The 16,272-nt window shown below is 35.7% G+C and overlaps 2 protein-coding genes across 3 annotated transcripts; one reads left to right on the top strand and one right to left on the bottom strand.

Annotated features, from left to right (window-relative positions):
- Positions 1–10: 10 nt before the first annotated feature.
- LOC112036209 (polyubiquitin) lies at positions 11–2,928 on the top strand. 2 transcript variants are annotated; one of them, XM_024069030.2, is made up of 2 exons: positions 11–214; positions 1,792–2,928. In XM_024069030.2, the coding sequence occupies exons 1-2, from the start codon at positions 207–209 to the stop codon at positions 2,588–2,590; spliced, it is 807 nt and encodes a 268-aa protein (XP_023924798.1). In that variant the 5' UTR covers positions 11–206; the 3' UTR covers positions 2,591–2,928. The 2 variants fall into 2 exon arrangements, with proteins under 2 accessions (XP_023924798.1, XP_023924790.1); XM_024069022.2 differs by having other exon boundaries at positions 1,706–2,928.
- Positions 2,929–15,067: 12,139 nt separating this feature from the next.
- LOC136069145 (metalloendoproteinase 2-MMP-like) lies at positions 15,068–16,009 on the bottom strand. Its single transcript, XM_065777351.1, has one exon. The coding sequence runs from the start codon at positions 16,007–16,009 to the stop codon at positions 15,068–15,070; it is 942 nt and encodes a 313-aa protein (XP_065633423.1).
- Positions 16,010–16,272: the final 263 nt, after the last annotated feature.

Below are 16,272 nucleotides of genomic sequence, written 5' to 3'. Positions count from 1 at the left end.
CCAAATCAAAACCCATCAAAACTACCCACCACTAAGTAAAACCTATGCAGAAGAAAGATAGGGACCTTTTATCTCTCTTGGCTTCAGCGACTCTTTGCATGCCGGCACTTCTCAGTTAGACGTGTTTAAGGTTTTATATACGCTCTCAATGGCACCACCGAGTAGTCACCGGCACTCATCACACAGTCTCCAGTTAAACCCGCACGATGAAGAGGTTTTACCCTTTTTTTTTTTGCTTTGATTAAACTCATTTATGTGTTAAGATGCTATCATCATTGTCTCCGAAAACTTTGGTTGCTGAATTCTATTATCCGTTTTGGGATATCTTGGTTGGTTAAGCAATTTTTGGATGTGAATTATAAGGGTTTTTTTTTTTTTTTTTTTAGGATTATTTATTTAAAATATCGGGTTAATTTAATTTGGGGTGCATTGTATAAGCTGTTTCTCACCAGTGTTTTGGGTTAAAATGAGTGTTTGTAAAAAACCTATGAAGAGTAGTTGTTGTTAAACAACGTTTTGGGTTTTAAAAGTTAGTGTTCAAGGACTTTTGAACTTTACTTGGAATTTTGTTCTTCGTATTAATTCTTTCGTGAATGAGATACAGTTTGATTCTATTATAGTACTTGAAATCTCCGTTAGGTTTACATCTTGTGCTATGTTTTCGATGTTGGATCAGAAATAGTGCACTTTTGCATGTCTACCATGTCATCATCAAGAATGAGTAGCGTTGTATTTAACATGTCACATGGTCAAATTGGTCGGGTGATCTTGGGTTTAGACACTATTTGATGTATTGAATTGCTTTGTGAATCAACTAGCGTTATGTTTGGCTCTGCTTCTATATGCAATTTTTAAGTTAAGAAGATTCTTATAGGACGATAGTCCTGTCGCTACTCAAGGGGAGGAGTAGATGGGGTGTGTACTGTATACCGCCCCCTGTGTGGGGGGAGGGAACATTCAAGCATAGGTTCTTCCCATGGGAAGAACGAGATGATATCACTAAATCACAAGGCTCTTGGTGGGATTTATAGGTATTAGTGCCAAACTCATTTGAAAGGAGTACTCTAACCTACAAGGTAATTTAGACACTTACAAGCACACATCCTTACTCATTAGTGATCAAATCCCATCCACTTAGCCTCACTCTCACATTGCGAATTTGAGAGCAAAGATGTTAATTTAGTTATAACCCTCTAAGCTACCTTAGAGGTTAGAGACTTAGAGTGCTCATTTTGAGGGATAATTATGTAATGCATTTGGCATATTCATCATCTCGCACTGCACATAGAGCCCACACGATTGAATGCTCAAAAAGATGATGCATATGTTGGATTAATAAGATACCTTCTCCTTTTGGAGGTGAGTTTGGGATAATACCTATAAGCCTATCCCCTTATCTTAAACTATATGTTTTTGGCATGTTTTTTGAAGAACTGGTGCATCTTAAATGGTGTCTGAGACATTGCTCACTGACTAAAGAAAAAGAATTGCTGGACAGCTTGGTTTCCTTATAAGATTTATCTGTGTTTGTTGCATCTATAAACCAAAAACATTAACTAAATAGCTAGTGGACCCTTAATTTAACTTGTTAGGTTTGTAGTTTTGTTGGTTCTTACTATTCTCAGTTTCTCTCTCAACAGTTCCCCCATTGATACTCTTTGTGAAACTTCCATGCCTTAGTTTCTTCTCCTTTGCTTTTGCTCAGATTGATATATACTTGAAGCTCATTAAAACAGTAGCTGTGAAGGTAAAAAAATCAGAGACAATTAAAAATCTAAAAACAATGTTTAGGGAGAAGGAAGGTGTTCCAGAAATCTCTCAGGAGCTCTTTTTTGCTGGTGATCAGCTCAAGGATGACAAGACACTACTGGATTGTGGCATTCCAAGGAACTCTACTCTCCATCTTTTTATTCAAGACTCATTTGGGATGAAAATCTATGTCAAAATACCATCAAACCAGAAAACCATTGTGGTTGAAGTGAAGAAACAATATACAGTTCAGAACATTAAGTCCATGATACAGGCTCTGGAGGGGATACAGCCAGATCAGTACAGTCTGTTCCATGCTGGAAAACTCCTTGAAGATAACCGGACTCTTGCCTCACTCAACTTACAGAATGAGTCAACTCTGAATTTGATTTTTAACCCAAAAGATGTTTTGTTAATTTATGTGAAAGCACCAAGCGAGGAGTCATTTGAACTTGATGTTAAGTTGTTGCACAAAGTTTGTGATGTGAAAGCAATACTTGGGAACTTGCTGAGTTCTCCTGTTGAAGATTGGGATCTAAGTTATGCTCAAAATCGACTTGAGGACTGGAACACGTTGGCCCATTATGGAATTGAGGAAAAATCAATCTTAAAGTTGTTGCCTGCTAAAATTCAGATATTTGTCAAGCCACATTCTGGGAGCAGTATAGTTCTTGAAGTGCATAGGTTGGATATTATTCGTGATGTAAAAGAAAAGATTTTTGACAAGTTGGGTACACCAGTTAATGCTCAGAGGCTTGTGTTTGCTGGAAAAAGGCTCTTGGATGATCGGAATTTGGCTAGTTACAACATCCAAAAGAACTCCACTATCCTAATGGTGTAGCCATAATGCTGTTTTAGAGTATTTGCTATTGCAGCGCGGAAGGTTTGGCCTTCAATTAGTAGTCATATAGACTATAGTGAAGGGTAGTATTCATTACTCTGTGTTATCTGGTGAAGCGTTTATGTTTTGCAGGTGATCATAATGATGTAGTAACTTAGAAGCTAGAACTACTCATTCCAATTTGGTCTTTTTGGATGATGTAAATATTTTAGCTTAGATGAGGGGCAGTGGCATCAATCATATCTCTGGTAGCTGTTCGCATTGATGCATTTGTACCCAGGAATGGCTAGTAATATTATTTCAAGGTAAAATTTTAAATGTCCATGGGTTTCTAAGGTTCTATTACTTAGGTATATATAATTTTTCTTTTTTGTTAAGTCGTACTCTATATTTAAGATAACTTATAAAATCAACATCCAATCTCTTTCTTATCAATGTGGGACAAAGCCACAAAGGATATTTGATTAATCCTTCGTTACAAAGCATAGCTCCTTAGGTTTAGCATCTTAAGTTTCCCAATTAAATTCAAACTCATAGTTGCATTGATCAATGAAGCACAAATAATGTTAATTTTTCAAGAATAATTAAATTCAATGTAGTTATATGTTTGAATTTAATTGGAGAATCTAATGTAATGCATCTAAGAAATTGTAACTAAAGGTATGTTTAATATTAAGGGTGTCCACAAGTCAAGTCGGATCAGGTTTGGGGTGCACTCGGCACTCAATCCGACAACTTCAGGTGCTGAATCGTGCCACATGTTGTCGACTTTAGTTGCATCTTCATTCCATGGAATAGTTACTCTTTAAGAATAGCCACTCCTTAACTCTAATGCTGTTCCTTCTGTTTTATGTAACAAACAATCTCTTATGCCGTTTATGTCGATCAAAAATTAAGTCAATATACATGCTTTTCAAATTAAGTTCTCATCTAGAATAATCTTTAGAATCTCAATAAGAGCTTCAAGGAAAAGAATTTATTGGAAATGACATATTTCCTTTGCGTATTCATCTAATAAATACATAATCTTTGGGAACATAATCGAAGATAAAATTGAGCAAAATGCCTTGAGATTCCCATTGTAGAGTAGAATTCACTTCGTTGTAGTCAAAGTGAGACAGTCTTTTATGGGATTGTAGAATTTCTTCTTAAAAAGATGTTCGTAAAATTTAAGCACCCGTTTAAAGAAAGTTTTTATTTATTTATTTTTTGTGACAATCTCCTCATCCAAATGCCAAGGTTTGTTTGGAATATGTAGGATGTAGAAGAGACAGTAGTGACCTTCTTAGAACATTAAAAGCGCCTGAAATCACGGCGTTGCAAGATAAAAATGCACTAGTAGAAGTCATGTGGGCAGCAAAGTTGAAATTGTAAGAAATTTGACTGGCTAAATGAAAACGGTCTTCTAATAAATAGTCATCGCTTTGCTATGAGGTGCGCCTTAATTTTGGTGAATTCCTTCATTTAGGCCCAAAAACAGTGATTTTGCCCTTTTTAATAATTTAGGTTTCCTTAATAACTTTTTGCTCAAAAGTCATAATAAGGCCCCGCTTGTTTTGTGACAACCCCTTTAAGTTTAGTAGTTTATGATTTTTCATTTTACTCAATGTTACCATTTTTGGTAAAATTTAGAATTTGCCTCATGATTAGTGCGAATTAGGGTTTTGGAGAGTTTCCTAGTCATCTTAGGGTTTTACCGTTTCAATATTTATATGTTTTGTAGCATCTAAAGGCAAAGCAGATTATTATTAATAAAATTCAGAGTTTTTCTTTATCGTTTTCTTTGATGGATTCCAGACCTATCACTTTATGAATTCAAGAAACCCTTCGTGGATTTGAGGTTTAATACCAAAAATTAATGGTTTAGTTTCTATTCCATCGAAGAGATTATTGTACGTGTTCTCTTCAGACTTTCGCGACATCAATGTACATTAATTATAGCAAGCTTGAAAAAATAGATAAATTCCACATTGTGAACTCTTGTATGCTTTAAATTAGGTTGTGGAGCTATTGTTCCATGGTGGTCACTTCTAGTGGTTGTGAGCTTTTGAAAGTTTTGGTATGTTTGGCATCCATTGACCAAGTCTGGACCATGTAAACTTTCCCTAGGAAACTGGTAATTGGCCTAAAGTTGCCACAGATGGCATCAATTGATAGAGTATAAGTGATTATATGGTTAACTTGGGATTAGGACGGCCTAATAAACTACTTTGCATAAAGGAAAATTTGATCATTCAAGCAGTATGAGTGTGATTAGTTATGTCAATTTTTGATATGACCCACGAAAATGACATGAACACGACATAGATTTTTGCAAGTTAAGGTTGGGCTTGAGCGGGTTCGGGTCATAAATGGGTCAACGAAAGCAACATGATAATAAACGTGTCAATAAGCGTGACCCGCAATTGACAAATTTGATATGCCAATTTATTCGTGTCTACTTGAAATGACCAATTTAACATTACCCAATTAACTTGTATAATAAATAAATATTCATTTTATTTTAGATTTGTGAGAGACTGCCTTGACCTGTTTTTGGTTTTGGGCCAAACCCACATGAATGTGTGGAGTAATGTTATTATCTCTTAGAATGGAGGTTTGATTGATTATATTTTTCCCTTTAGATTAAGGGTTTTATAATGGAGTCGCCACTTACTTAATTATTGGAATAAATAAGAAAACCAAAATTGAAAAATTCATTATTTTGTTGATCTAAGAATGACTGTATATTGATCATTGGAAATTACATGACTTTGGTCCTAGATACAATCTAAGATAAATTACATGGCTTTGTTTCCTAGTGAAAATTACATGCATAAGCATTGATTTATCAACCCTTAATCTAAGTTTAGAAACTATGTTACAAGATGAGAAAGTGTTAGACATCCATCTTGGCCAGTGAAACTGGTCTTCTAGACTATGGTGGCCAACATTCATATCATATTATCCAATATGTTATCAATCAATTTGCATGTTGAATTTAATGTGTATGCATGTGATAAACCCTAATTCCATTTATTAATCATTGTATTTGGATTGAAAAATAAATTCTAGTGAATGTGTGTGGATGACGATATCCTAGATTCAAGGATTTGAAAGAATTATGAAACTAACATGTTTTTCATATTTTTGATGTAAATTTAAGATCAAAGCTAGTGCCATGCATAAACATGTGATGAATAACTAAGAATATGTGAAAAACGCATATAAACATTTAAGAACATTTAAAAATATTCAAGGAGTTTAAATAAAAACTAGCATGCTCTAATCTTAATCTCATCATAATAATATAAAAAGTAAGTTAGGAAAAAGGATTATACCTGCATGCATGATCCACATCCACATAGTGGAGGAGGCTTTTTATGGAGGTCCTAAGGGTAGAGTAGAAAAGAAGAACTAGGAGAGGGAGAGTGAGTCTCACTCAATACCTTAAGTCTCAAGAAAATCAAGATATGACAAAACTACTCTACTTCATTAGAATTCAAGAAAGGAGAAGAGAGAGTGTTTCTATGTGCTTTGGAATGGAGGAGAGGAAGGGGGAGGGGGGGTTTATATAATAGTGGTGGAGAGAATATGAATGAAATGATATTTAATGAGGGTTGACAAATGATCAAAGAAAATCATGAACCTAGACCCTATTTTAGTATTTAGAGAAAGTTGGTGCATTAAATTTGGAGGTTGGTGGGAGTGATGAGCAAGCAAAATATCTAAAACCTTAGTTTTTCCCGTAGCTCCTATAACAGTTTTCAGAGCTAATTTCAAAAAATCATATTTTTCTCAATTCTGATCGCAATTGCTTCATTCTTGTGCTCAAATTGAAGCCTCAAATGTCTAGTTTCTGGTAAAATTAACTTTACTCACATATTAAAAATATTCAGAGAGATATCAATGAAATAGTGAACAGAGATCATTTGTTTGAAAATAGTTTCAGCATAATTAATATTAACAGGCCTCAAATTAGTTTCCAATTTATATATATAATAATATGTGAAGCTGAGAGAAACTCAAATTAGAGTTCCAATTTTGCACCATGTGTTCTAAATTATTTATTTTTAAAAAGTTTTATTTCTTAATTTTAGAATCAAATATGGGATCACATCATAAATATTTATTCAAGTGAGTTATTAAGTATAAAAACCAAAGAGTCTAGAATAAATGAATTGTAAAAAAAAAGCGTTTCACAATAATTTAAAAAAAAAGGACAATTTACATTTCATACCTAATAATATCTATACAAATTTTTTTAAAGAGTTAACAAAATATTAAAATAACTATTAATAGTATTTAAATCATATATATATATATATATAGGAGTTATATTATGCATCTTATTGTATATCTTTAAGTATATCCATGCATATGCATGGAGTTACAAGCTAGTTAACATTAATATGCTCAAATTACTTCTATTTCAGACTTAATCAATTCCAAATTTACCCCAATTAAAAAGATAATTATACAAATTACTTAATGAATGATTAATGTTTGATTATTTAATTAATCAAGTATGTGCAACCTTACCATAAGAAGTAGTCCTAGTCAGTAAAATTATGACACGTCATTAATTTCAAATTGATTATAATTATAACAAATTAAAATCAATTATTCATAATCATATATAGTCAGACTCATTTTGTGATAGTACATCTTGGCCATTCAAACTTAATTTGATGACAATTTTCAATCTGATGGTTCGATTAAGGCTTATGACCAGTCAATTTGATTGTTACAACATTAAGATAATTTTGTTGAAATGAAATTAAGGATCTAATGGCCACAATTAAGATGCCTATTTTCAATGTGAAATTACTCTTTTATCCTTCATGTGAGGTTAAATGCAGGTTGCAAAATGGGGTGTTAACAAGATTGTTCAAATACCTTTTATATCCAACCTATATTTTTTAACTTAAAAAAAAGTAATTACAAAAACTTATAAGTGATATAATTATAAGTTGAAAATTTACAAACTCTTTCCCCTTAGACCCCTAAGTACTTTGTGCATGGGAAGGTGCCAATTCAGTTATAAAGCCCTTGAACTTTACAAACTCTAAATCTCTAAACCTTCATATAAATATTTAATTTGATTTTTTTTTTTAAATTTCAGCCTGTCCACACTCCCTCTCACTCTCAAACCCTAAACCCTTCCTCTCACTCTAGATAGAGAGTACTGCATTATGGACCTAATATTTATTATGTACTTTGATGTTATTTTATACTTTTAGATGATGTGTTTTAAGTATTTGATGTAATTATTTACTTTCAAATTGTATGCTTAATAGGCATTTTTATGTTATGAGTTTGTATTAAATCTGTTGTTTATTAAATTTATAACAGTATTAATCACGTGCTTTTTTTAAGCGGGTTAAATAAATTGAATTTGTGTCAACCCAACCTATTTAATATTAAGCAGGTTGAAATAGGTTGTGTCACATTCGTGTCAATCCTATACAACACGACCCGTTTATTAAGCGTATCAAGTAAGTCTTGTCATGTTCACCTAATTCATTAAAATTTCTTGTTAAGGTTGAAGGGTCATGACATGATTATTAAATGGATTGAGTCATTTTGCTGAATATCCATACATCGACATAACATGAATATGACCTTCTAACTCGAATTGACACCCTTAAGTGTGATGCCTGTTAGAAAATCTGGTTTTGCATCTCATACAAAACACATAGCAGAAACAACAATCACGAATCTACTTCATTCATGAGAGATAACATATAACCTTGAATTCTAAAACAAAAAATAGGAAGCGTACCTTGATGTAGTGAAATTCAAAGCCAAGACTTGAGAATAATTTTAATCTTCATCTTAATTCCACATGATGCCCAAGAAGTGTGGTCTTTCAATCAGTCATTTTGTACGTTGATTCTCAAAGAAAGTTCTTCTTCTTCTTCTTATGGAGAAAAACTAATTTATTTTCTTTTCATCATACGTACATTTTAACTACCTTGGTAGTTTCTTTATTTAATAACTCTTATTAAATAAAAACCAATTATCTAATTGGATTAGCCTTTTAGGCCTACCCAATTGGGCTTAAGTTTGTGGCTTGAGATGAGACCAAAGAGAACAAATAAGACTTTAACTCCAATGGGTCTTGGCTTTTCTATCAACTCTTGACAAGTCCAAAATTACCATTAATTATATTCAATACCACTATAAGAATATAATTGTACTCTAGGTCTTATTAATAGATTATATCCCAAGACTTTATTATACATGCAACCCCTTCATTAAAATATTCGTAGTCATACAAAGTTATGAATATAGACTGCCATTTTGAAGATTACTACATCTTAATCCTTGAGTACCCGGTTTAATCTTTTATGTTATTCATTATATATTTATGAAATCCAATTTCATAAATATATATTTTAGTAACTCCTTACTAAAGTGGTTGGGCCCAACACTCTGAATAACCAAACCCATTAAATTTATCTCAAGGGAATATTTCATATCTCAGTTAAGAGATTATGAATTCCATCTTAAGAATATATGTTCCATCACCACTAAATGCGGCTGCCCAACATACTGAGATTTTGATCGTAACTTATAGATCTCACTCCTGATATATCAAAGCAACCTACATCTCATGATCACGTCCATTATTCTCTTGGCATTTAGAGTTGATGTAAATAGAAGTCGTGAGATTTATTATTCATTTGACAGTCGTTAGGAGAATAATAAATCTCACAGCGGTCCAGTTCAATATATTTTAATTCTTAAAACATATCAACATATTAATTAGAAGTGTAGAGAAGGAAAATTCCTGACCTATCACAAGCTGACACGTCACACTACCAAGTCCACAAAATGCAGCCAATTACAAAGCGCCACATGCTGTTGCTAGATTTTACTATTACTATTCAGAAGCCAACAGAAATTCGCCAAGTGTCATACAAGAACCAATCATGCATCAGCTAGTGCAAGCGATGACATAAGCAGCCTCGCACGTGTAAGCAATGACCTAAGCAACCTCGCACGTGTAAGCGATGACACAATCATTCCAGCATGTGCAAGCGATGACATAAGCAGACTAATCAAGCTCTGCCATGTGTCACCAATCAGACTCTGCCACGTGTCGCTTACCTACCCCAAAACTCTTATAAATAGAAGCCTTCCTAAGACATTTAGGAGGACACCAAACCATTTGAAGCACTCAGAAGTCCAGAACCTCTGCCGGAACCAAGCTCTAAAGCCTCCAAGAACTTCAAGAACTTCAACTTCGAATACGAAGAACATTCGAAGAGAAATCATCCAAATCATCCGCCTTGATCCAAAAGTCTGCGGGAATCAAGCCTAAAGTGTCCGAAAACATCAACAAATCACAAATTAGTGAAGCTCTACGGATTCAAGCCTCTAAAGCCCCGAAGAACTTCCCCCACAAATCCAAGAACACGAAGAACACACGAAGAACACGAAGAACGTGAAGAACAAAGGATTTCTAACAAGCTTATAGCCAGAAATTCATTGTAATTCCGTTTTAGCAATCTTCGATCCATCCTTCAACCAAATTGAAGGATACTTTGTGTTCAAGTCAAAATCACATTACCATAAATCCAATCAACAAATCTTTCAAGGAGATCGAATCAAAGGATAACTCATTTGTAATCACAGAGAATTGTACCACACAATCATCAATACAAATTCACATTTGTACAACTATTTTACTTGTTTGATTTATTTCGAACTAGAAATTTAGTCGTCTACATATTCTGGCACGCCCGGTGGGACCTCTCTACCTCTCATCTCTTTCTCCTTCAAAAGAAATTCAACATCATCTTGCTACCAACTTCAATGGCCTCTAGCAAGAATGTTCGAAAATCAGTAGTTGATGCTTCCAGTACTGATGATTATGTCGGCCCAGTCACTCGCAGTCGATCCAAAGCTCTTGATCGACTTCAACCTCAACCAACCAAAGAGGGCGAGCTTTCTACTGTCATCTCTCTAGACTTTCTTGCAAATAGGAAAGCTACCAATAAGGATTCATCTGTCTCGAAAGATTTGGAGAACAGTAATGAATCATCCCCAACAAGGACCTTTTCTATCAACTTTTCACCTGTGATGAGAAACTTAAGGAATGAAGTACCTTTGACTCATCCTATTTCATCATTTTCTCCATCATCTCTAGAGGTCATGCCAGTAATGATGACTAACACCTCTACCATGGAAGAAAAGATGGCTGAAATGGAACAACGGATCATCCTCCTCACAAAATCACTTGAAGAAAAGGACGTCAAAATTGCAACCCTAATGAACAAGCTGAAGGTAGAAGATTCGGGTGAATCAAGTCATGACCTTGAGCGCCCACCTGGCTTTACCTTGAAAGGAGAAAATGTTAAGGGTGATAAGGGAAAAGGAGGTGAAGGCACTTCTCAACACGGACATTCCGCTTCAATGGCTTCAATATCTATCCAACAATTGCAGGATATGATAACGAACACTATTCGAGCACAATATGGAGGCTCTTCTACAAGTTCTCTTATATATTTGAAGCCCTATACAAAGCTCATCGATAATATGAGGATGCCAAATGGGTATCAACCCCCCAAGTTCTTACAATTTGATGGCAAAGGAAACCCTAAGCAACATGTGGCTCACTTTGTAGAAACATGTGAGAATGCGGGGACTCAAGGAGGCCTCTTGGTAAAGCAGTTTGTTCGTTCACTGAAAGGAAATGCCTTTGATTGGTATACAGACTTAGAACCTGAGTCAATCGATAGCTGGGAACAACTTGAAAGAGAGTTTCTCAACCGATTTTATAGCACACGGCGCACGGTGAGCATGATGGAACTTACCAATACTAAACAGTGGGAAGATGAGCCTGTCGTTGATTATATCAATCGATGGCGTTCTTTGAGTCTAGATTGCAAGGATAGACTTTCTGAAATATCTGCTATAGAGATGTGCATCCAAGGCATGCATTGGGGACTTCTTTACATCCTTCAAGGGATAAAGCCCCAAACATTTGAAGAGTTAGCAACTTGTGCGCATGACATGGAATTGAGTATCTCTAACCATGGAAATACAAAACCTCCCGTACCTGAGGAAAGGAAAGAGAAACGGGAAATGAGGAAAAATGACAGGAATCCGAAAAGTAATGTCAAAGACTCAATGAATGTCAACCTTGCCCCAATCAAAATTTCAACGAGAAATGTGAAGGCCAACGAAAAGAGGCCCGATGTGGGCCAACAGCGTGAGACGTGGTGCTCATCACTCAAGGAATGGGAACAAAAAGTGTATCCTTTCCTAGATACCGATATGCCTGAAATGCTAGAACAATTGCTCAAGTTGAAATTAATTGAATTGCCAGAATGCACATACAGGATCAGAACCATGGTGGCGTATGTTTCACCCATTCGCTTTGCTTCATCCCCGTCTTCTTCACCACCAACACCGTCATCTCCAGAATCCATAAGCTTCTGGAATTACCTCGACCTAAGTAAAACGATGACACAAGCGCACTCAACCACTTTCCCACATGGCCTCGCCGTAATCCAAAGTTTACTCTTCTGATATAACTTCACCAGCGGTTCTTGAAAACACGAGGCTAGCCCCATGACTCTGCAGGCTGTACCCAGCCACCATTCTCGCGTCTTCCCCATCTTCTACACCATGTGATCGCCGCCAACAATCCAAAAATACTCTTCTGAAGTTACTTCAACTTAACTTCTGCTAAGAAGCTCGGTCATGTAAGTACATTCAAATACTTGCAAACCTCTTTCCAGCCTCATCAAAACCTTTCATATGGGTGGGTCTACTCCTCGGAAATTATCTCATCCTGCTAAAAGCTCCGCCACCTTCAATTACTTCATTTGAAGAGCCAAGAGTAAAAGTCTGTTTTCGAAACTCATTCTCACACCACACTCTGAAACTGTGTGTGTGAATGAGTCTTGAGGGGGCATTTGTAGAGAAGAAAAATTCCGACCTATCAAAGCTGACACGTCACACTACCAAGTCCACAAAATGCAGCCAATTACAAAGCGCCACATGCTGTTGCTAGATTTTACTATTACTATTCAGAAGCCAACAGAAATTGCCAAGTGTCATACAAAAACCAATCATGCATCAGCTCGTGCAAGCGATGACATAAGCAGCCTCGCACGTGTAAGCAATGACCTAAGCAACCTCGCACGTGTAAGCGATGACACAATCATTCCACATGTGCAAGCGATGACATAAGCAGACCAATCAAGCTCTGCCATGTGTCACCAATCAGACTCCGCCACGTGTCGCTTACCTACCCCAAAACTCCTATAAATAGAAGCCTTCCTAGACATTTAGGAGGACACCAAACCATTTGAAGCACTCAGAAGTCCAGAAGCTCTGCCGGAACCAAGCTCTAAAGCCTCCAAGAACTTCAAGAACTTCAACTTCGAATACGAAGAACATTCGAAGAGAAATCATCCAAATCATCGCCTAGATCCAAAAGTCTGCGGGAATCAAGCCTAAAGTGTCTGAAAACATCAACAAATCAAAAATTAGTGAAGCTCTACGGATTCAAGCCTCTAAAGCCCCGAAGAACTTCCCCACAAATCCAAGAACACGAAGAACACACGAAGAACACGAAGAACGTGAAGAACAAAGGATTTCTAACAAGCTCATAGCCAGAAATTCATTGTAATTCCGTTTTAGCAATCTTCGATCCATCCTTCAACCAAATTGAAGGATACTTTGTGTTCAAGTCAAAATCACATTACCACAAATCCAATCAACAAATCTTTCAAGGAGATCGAATCAGAGGATAACTCATTTGTAATCACAGAGAATTGTACCACACAATCATCAATACAAATTTACATTTGTACAACTATTTTACTTGTTTGATTTATTTCGAACTAGAAATTTAGTCGTCTGCAAGAAGTCTCCACTTCCATGATCAAGACAAATCATATTAGTTGATATGTTATAGTCTTCGCAGATGAAATGCTCAATTTCATCATCAACTACGAACTAAAATTCTGAGTTAACAAAGAACTTGTGATTTATAACTTCTGTGATTTTTCACATAAATCACATACTATGCATCTCATAGACTAAGATAATATCTCATTAGTTCATTTATAGATAGTCTCATATAATTAAACTATTTAATTATTTATGATATGCTAAGAAATTGGATTTTAGGGCATAAACTCCAGCAATGCCAACCTAAACTTTTTTGATGCTTGACTTAATGCCCACGCTATTCACAATTGCGAGAATATTACGGTTGTGATTTTCTCATACCTCATGAAATTGGAATTCAACTATATTTATAGAGCTCTTGGGTCACTTAATCAGTCTTGTAATTCAAGCAACTATCATGATTTAGGCCGAGGAGGATTCTTTTCATGCGTTCGAGGGAGATTATATATAGGAGTTTTATTCTTGGGTTACATAGATTCTAGATTTATCCGTTTATGACCATTACTCTCGTAAATTCAGATCATATGTTTTGGGAATCATGTTTCCCTATCAGGAGGCCTTCCTTGGTTTTTGGGGTAGTACATATCTCATACTTGTTTGTTGACTCATATGTTTTTTTTTTTTTTTTTTTTTTGTTTGTAGAGTTCTAATTGAGGTCGTTTCTCGACAATGGCTCACCGGACGAGGATCCTAGACAAATACATCTTATCCATATCATTTTATTTTATATTTCATTAGTATGAATTGATAACTTGCTCTACATAATATCCTACTTTTAAAAGATCCAAATTTTTTAATAGTTTTTTATGAGTCTAAGAAAATCAATTGGTTGTCAACCACAATGGACGACGTTAAGTCATTAGCAAGCCATCAAAGAAAGATAACCGCTCAATAACATTCAATATATTCATTGACGACCATTACTCAAGGTATTAAACTCCCATAAAGAAAATAATTGTTATACTCAAGGTAATAATCACCTATAATTATGTCCAACAGCTACCTAAGTCACCTATAAAAGAGACAAGCTGTCTCACTTGCTAAGGTATGTCAAAAACTACCAAAAACTATTTATATATGGAAAATATGAGTTGATATTGACTCAAGCATTGGAGGCTCTCCCACCGAGCACAATTTGGTGGCTTCTTTGATCAATTCTTTTTATTTTGCATATCCTACGAAATATTCAAAAATTCTGAATTGGACGAGTGACTCAACTGATGATTTTTAGCATCATCAGTTTTCGTGTTGAAACACCATCATAAAAAATCCTAAAGAAATCATTATTATTATTTTTATTATAGTTAGAATTTTTTTTTAAAAGCTTTATTTACCACATCACAACAAACAAATCATTATTATTACCGCATGAAGAAAATTACAATCAAACATCACTTTCTCGTGTGAGTCGGTGAAACCTTTATTATGCGCCTTGCAATAATCTCTTGCCCTTTTTCGAAGTATGTATACCCTAGTACCCCTAAGGCCATGCATTGGCACTTAATTTAACTAGTAGATAGCAAATGCTTTATTCTCTACCCGCTAATATTTAGGCTTACACACTCAAAAATTATATAAGGCTTTAATTCCATCAATATCGTCCCTATGCAAACCTTGGGTCACTCCTGGACGTATGCTAGGCCACATGATGGCCCCTTCAACCGAGCTATGATCGAGTCCAAGAAGATGCCCAATTTCATGCAATGCAAGAGTCTCCAAGTCAAACGCATTTGGGGCAGCTCCAACACTGCACTGCTCAACTGCATCATAATGGAATCTCCCATCAGTAGGCGCCCAAGCATGTGCTAAGATTCCACCAGCTCCATCAAAAGCGTGCCCATCTCCATGATCCCTCCTGTGGAAACTAACTCTGATATTTGCATTTGTGTGTTCCTGAGCTCTTGAGAACTTGAAGTGTGTGTTGGCAGCCCATGTTTCGAAAGCTTTTGCGACGGGACTCATTGCTTCAGTTGGAGTGCCAGGAAGAAATCCATAGGTAAGATGGTACTTAGAAGATGGCCACTTGGGATTTCCTTGGAAGAAAGTATAGTGAGAGACGGTATGTAAAGAGCCATGGCGGTGATGATGTTTCTTCTTGCCTGAGCACATCCAATTCGTACCATTGGAGATATCTGCCACCCCACAACGAGGCATCATCATTGTTGATACTGTTTTGGCATCCGAAGTTCCAGTGGCATTGAGATGGTAGTTTAGTTGGTATGTTTTAATGGCAGATTCCAAGAGTTCATCGAAATCATCATCATTAGTATGATTGTGATTTTTGGAATGGTTATAGCTCAAATAACCAAAATTTTTGAGGTAGGCTTTGAGGTTATGGATGCCTTTGACCTGTTCTCCCTTGTGACATCCCTGAAGATGTTTGAGAAACTCAAAGGGTGATGATTTTTTGTCATGGATGTTTCGTGAAGTTGCATGCGAGTGGAGAGGAAGGAGAAGGAGGAGGAGAGTGAATGAAAACAGAGAAAAAGCTTTATTATAAGCCATAGCTAAGAAAGTTTGAAGTTAAGCTAGAACTTTTTTTTTGAGCAAATGTTAAGCTAGAACTTGATGTTGCAAAAGTGTTATAGTTTGGTTGCTATTTATAGATTATCAAGTAGAATCTAAGACGGTATGTAATCGTGTGAATGCAGGTTGATAAATCTTTTGCTAGGTCAGTCGTGTATTTTTTTTTTTTTTTTGATAGAAAGTCAGTCGTGTATTAACCAGTACGACTTGTACTTGCTAATTAAATTTAAGATTGAAAGACC

The sequence above is a fragment of the Quercus suber genome, unplaced genomic scaffold, assembly GCF_002906115.3.
Source record: "Quercus suber isolate HL8 unplaced genomic scaffold, Cork oak 2.0 scaffold_154, whole genome shotgun sequence".
NCBI lineage: Eukaryota > Viridiplantae > Streptophyta > Magnoliopsida > Fagales > Fagaceae > Quercus > Quercus suber.
The sequence above is the reverse complement of the archived record's forward strand: the minus strand, read 5'-3'. Positions and strand labels throughout refer to the sequence as shown.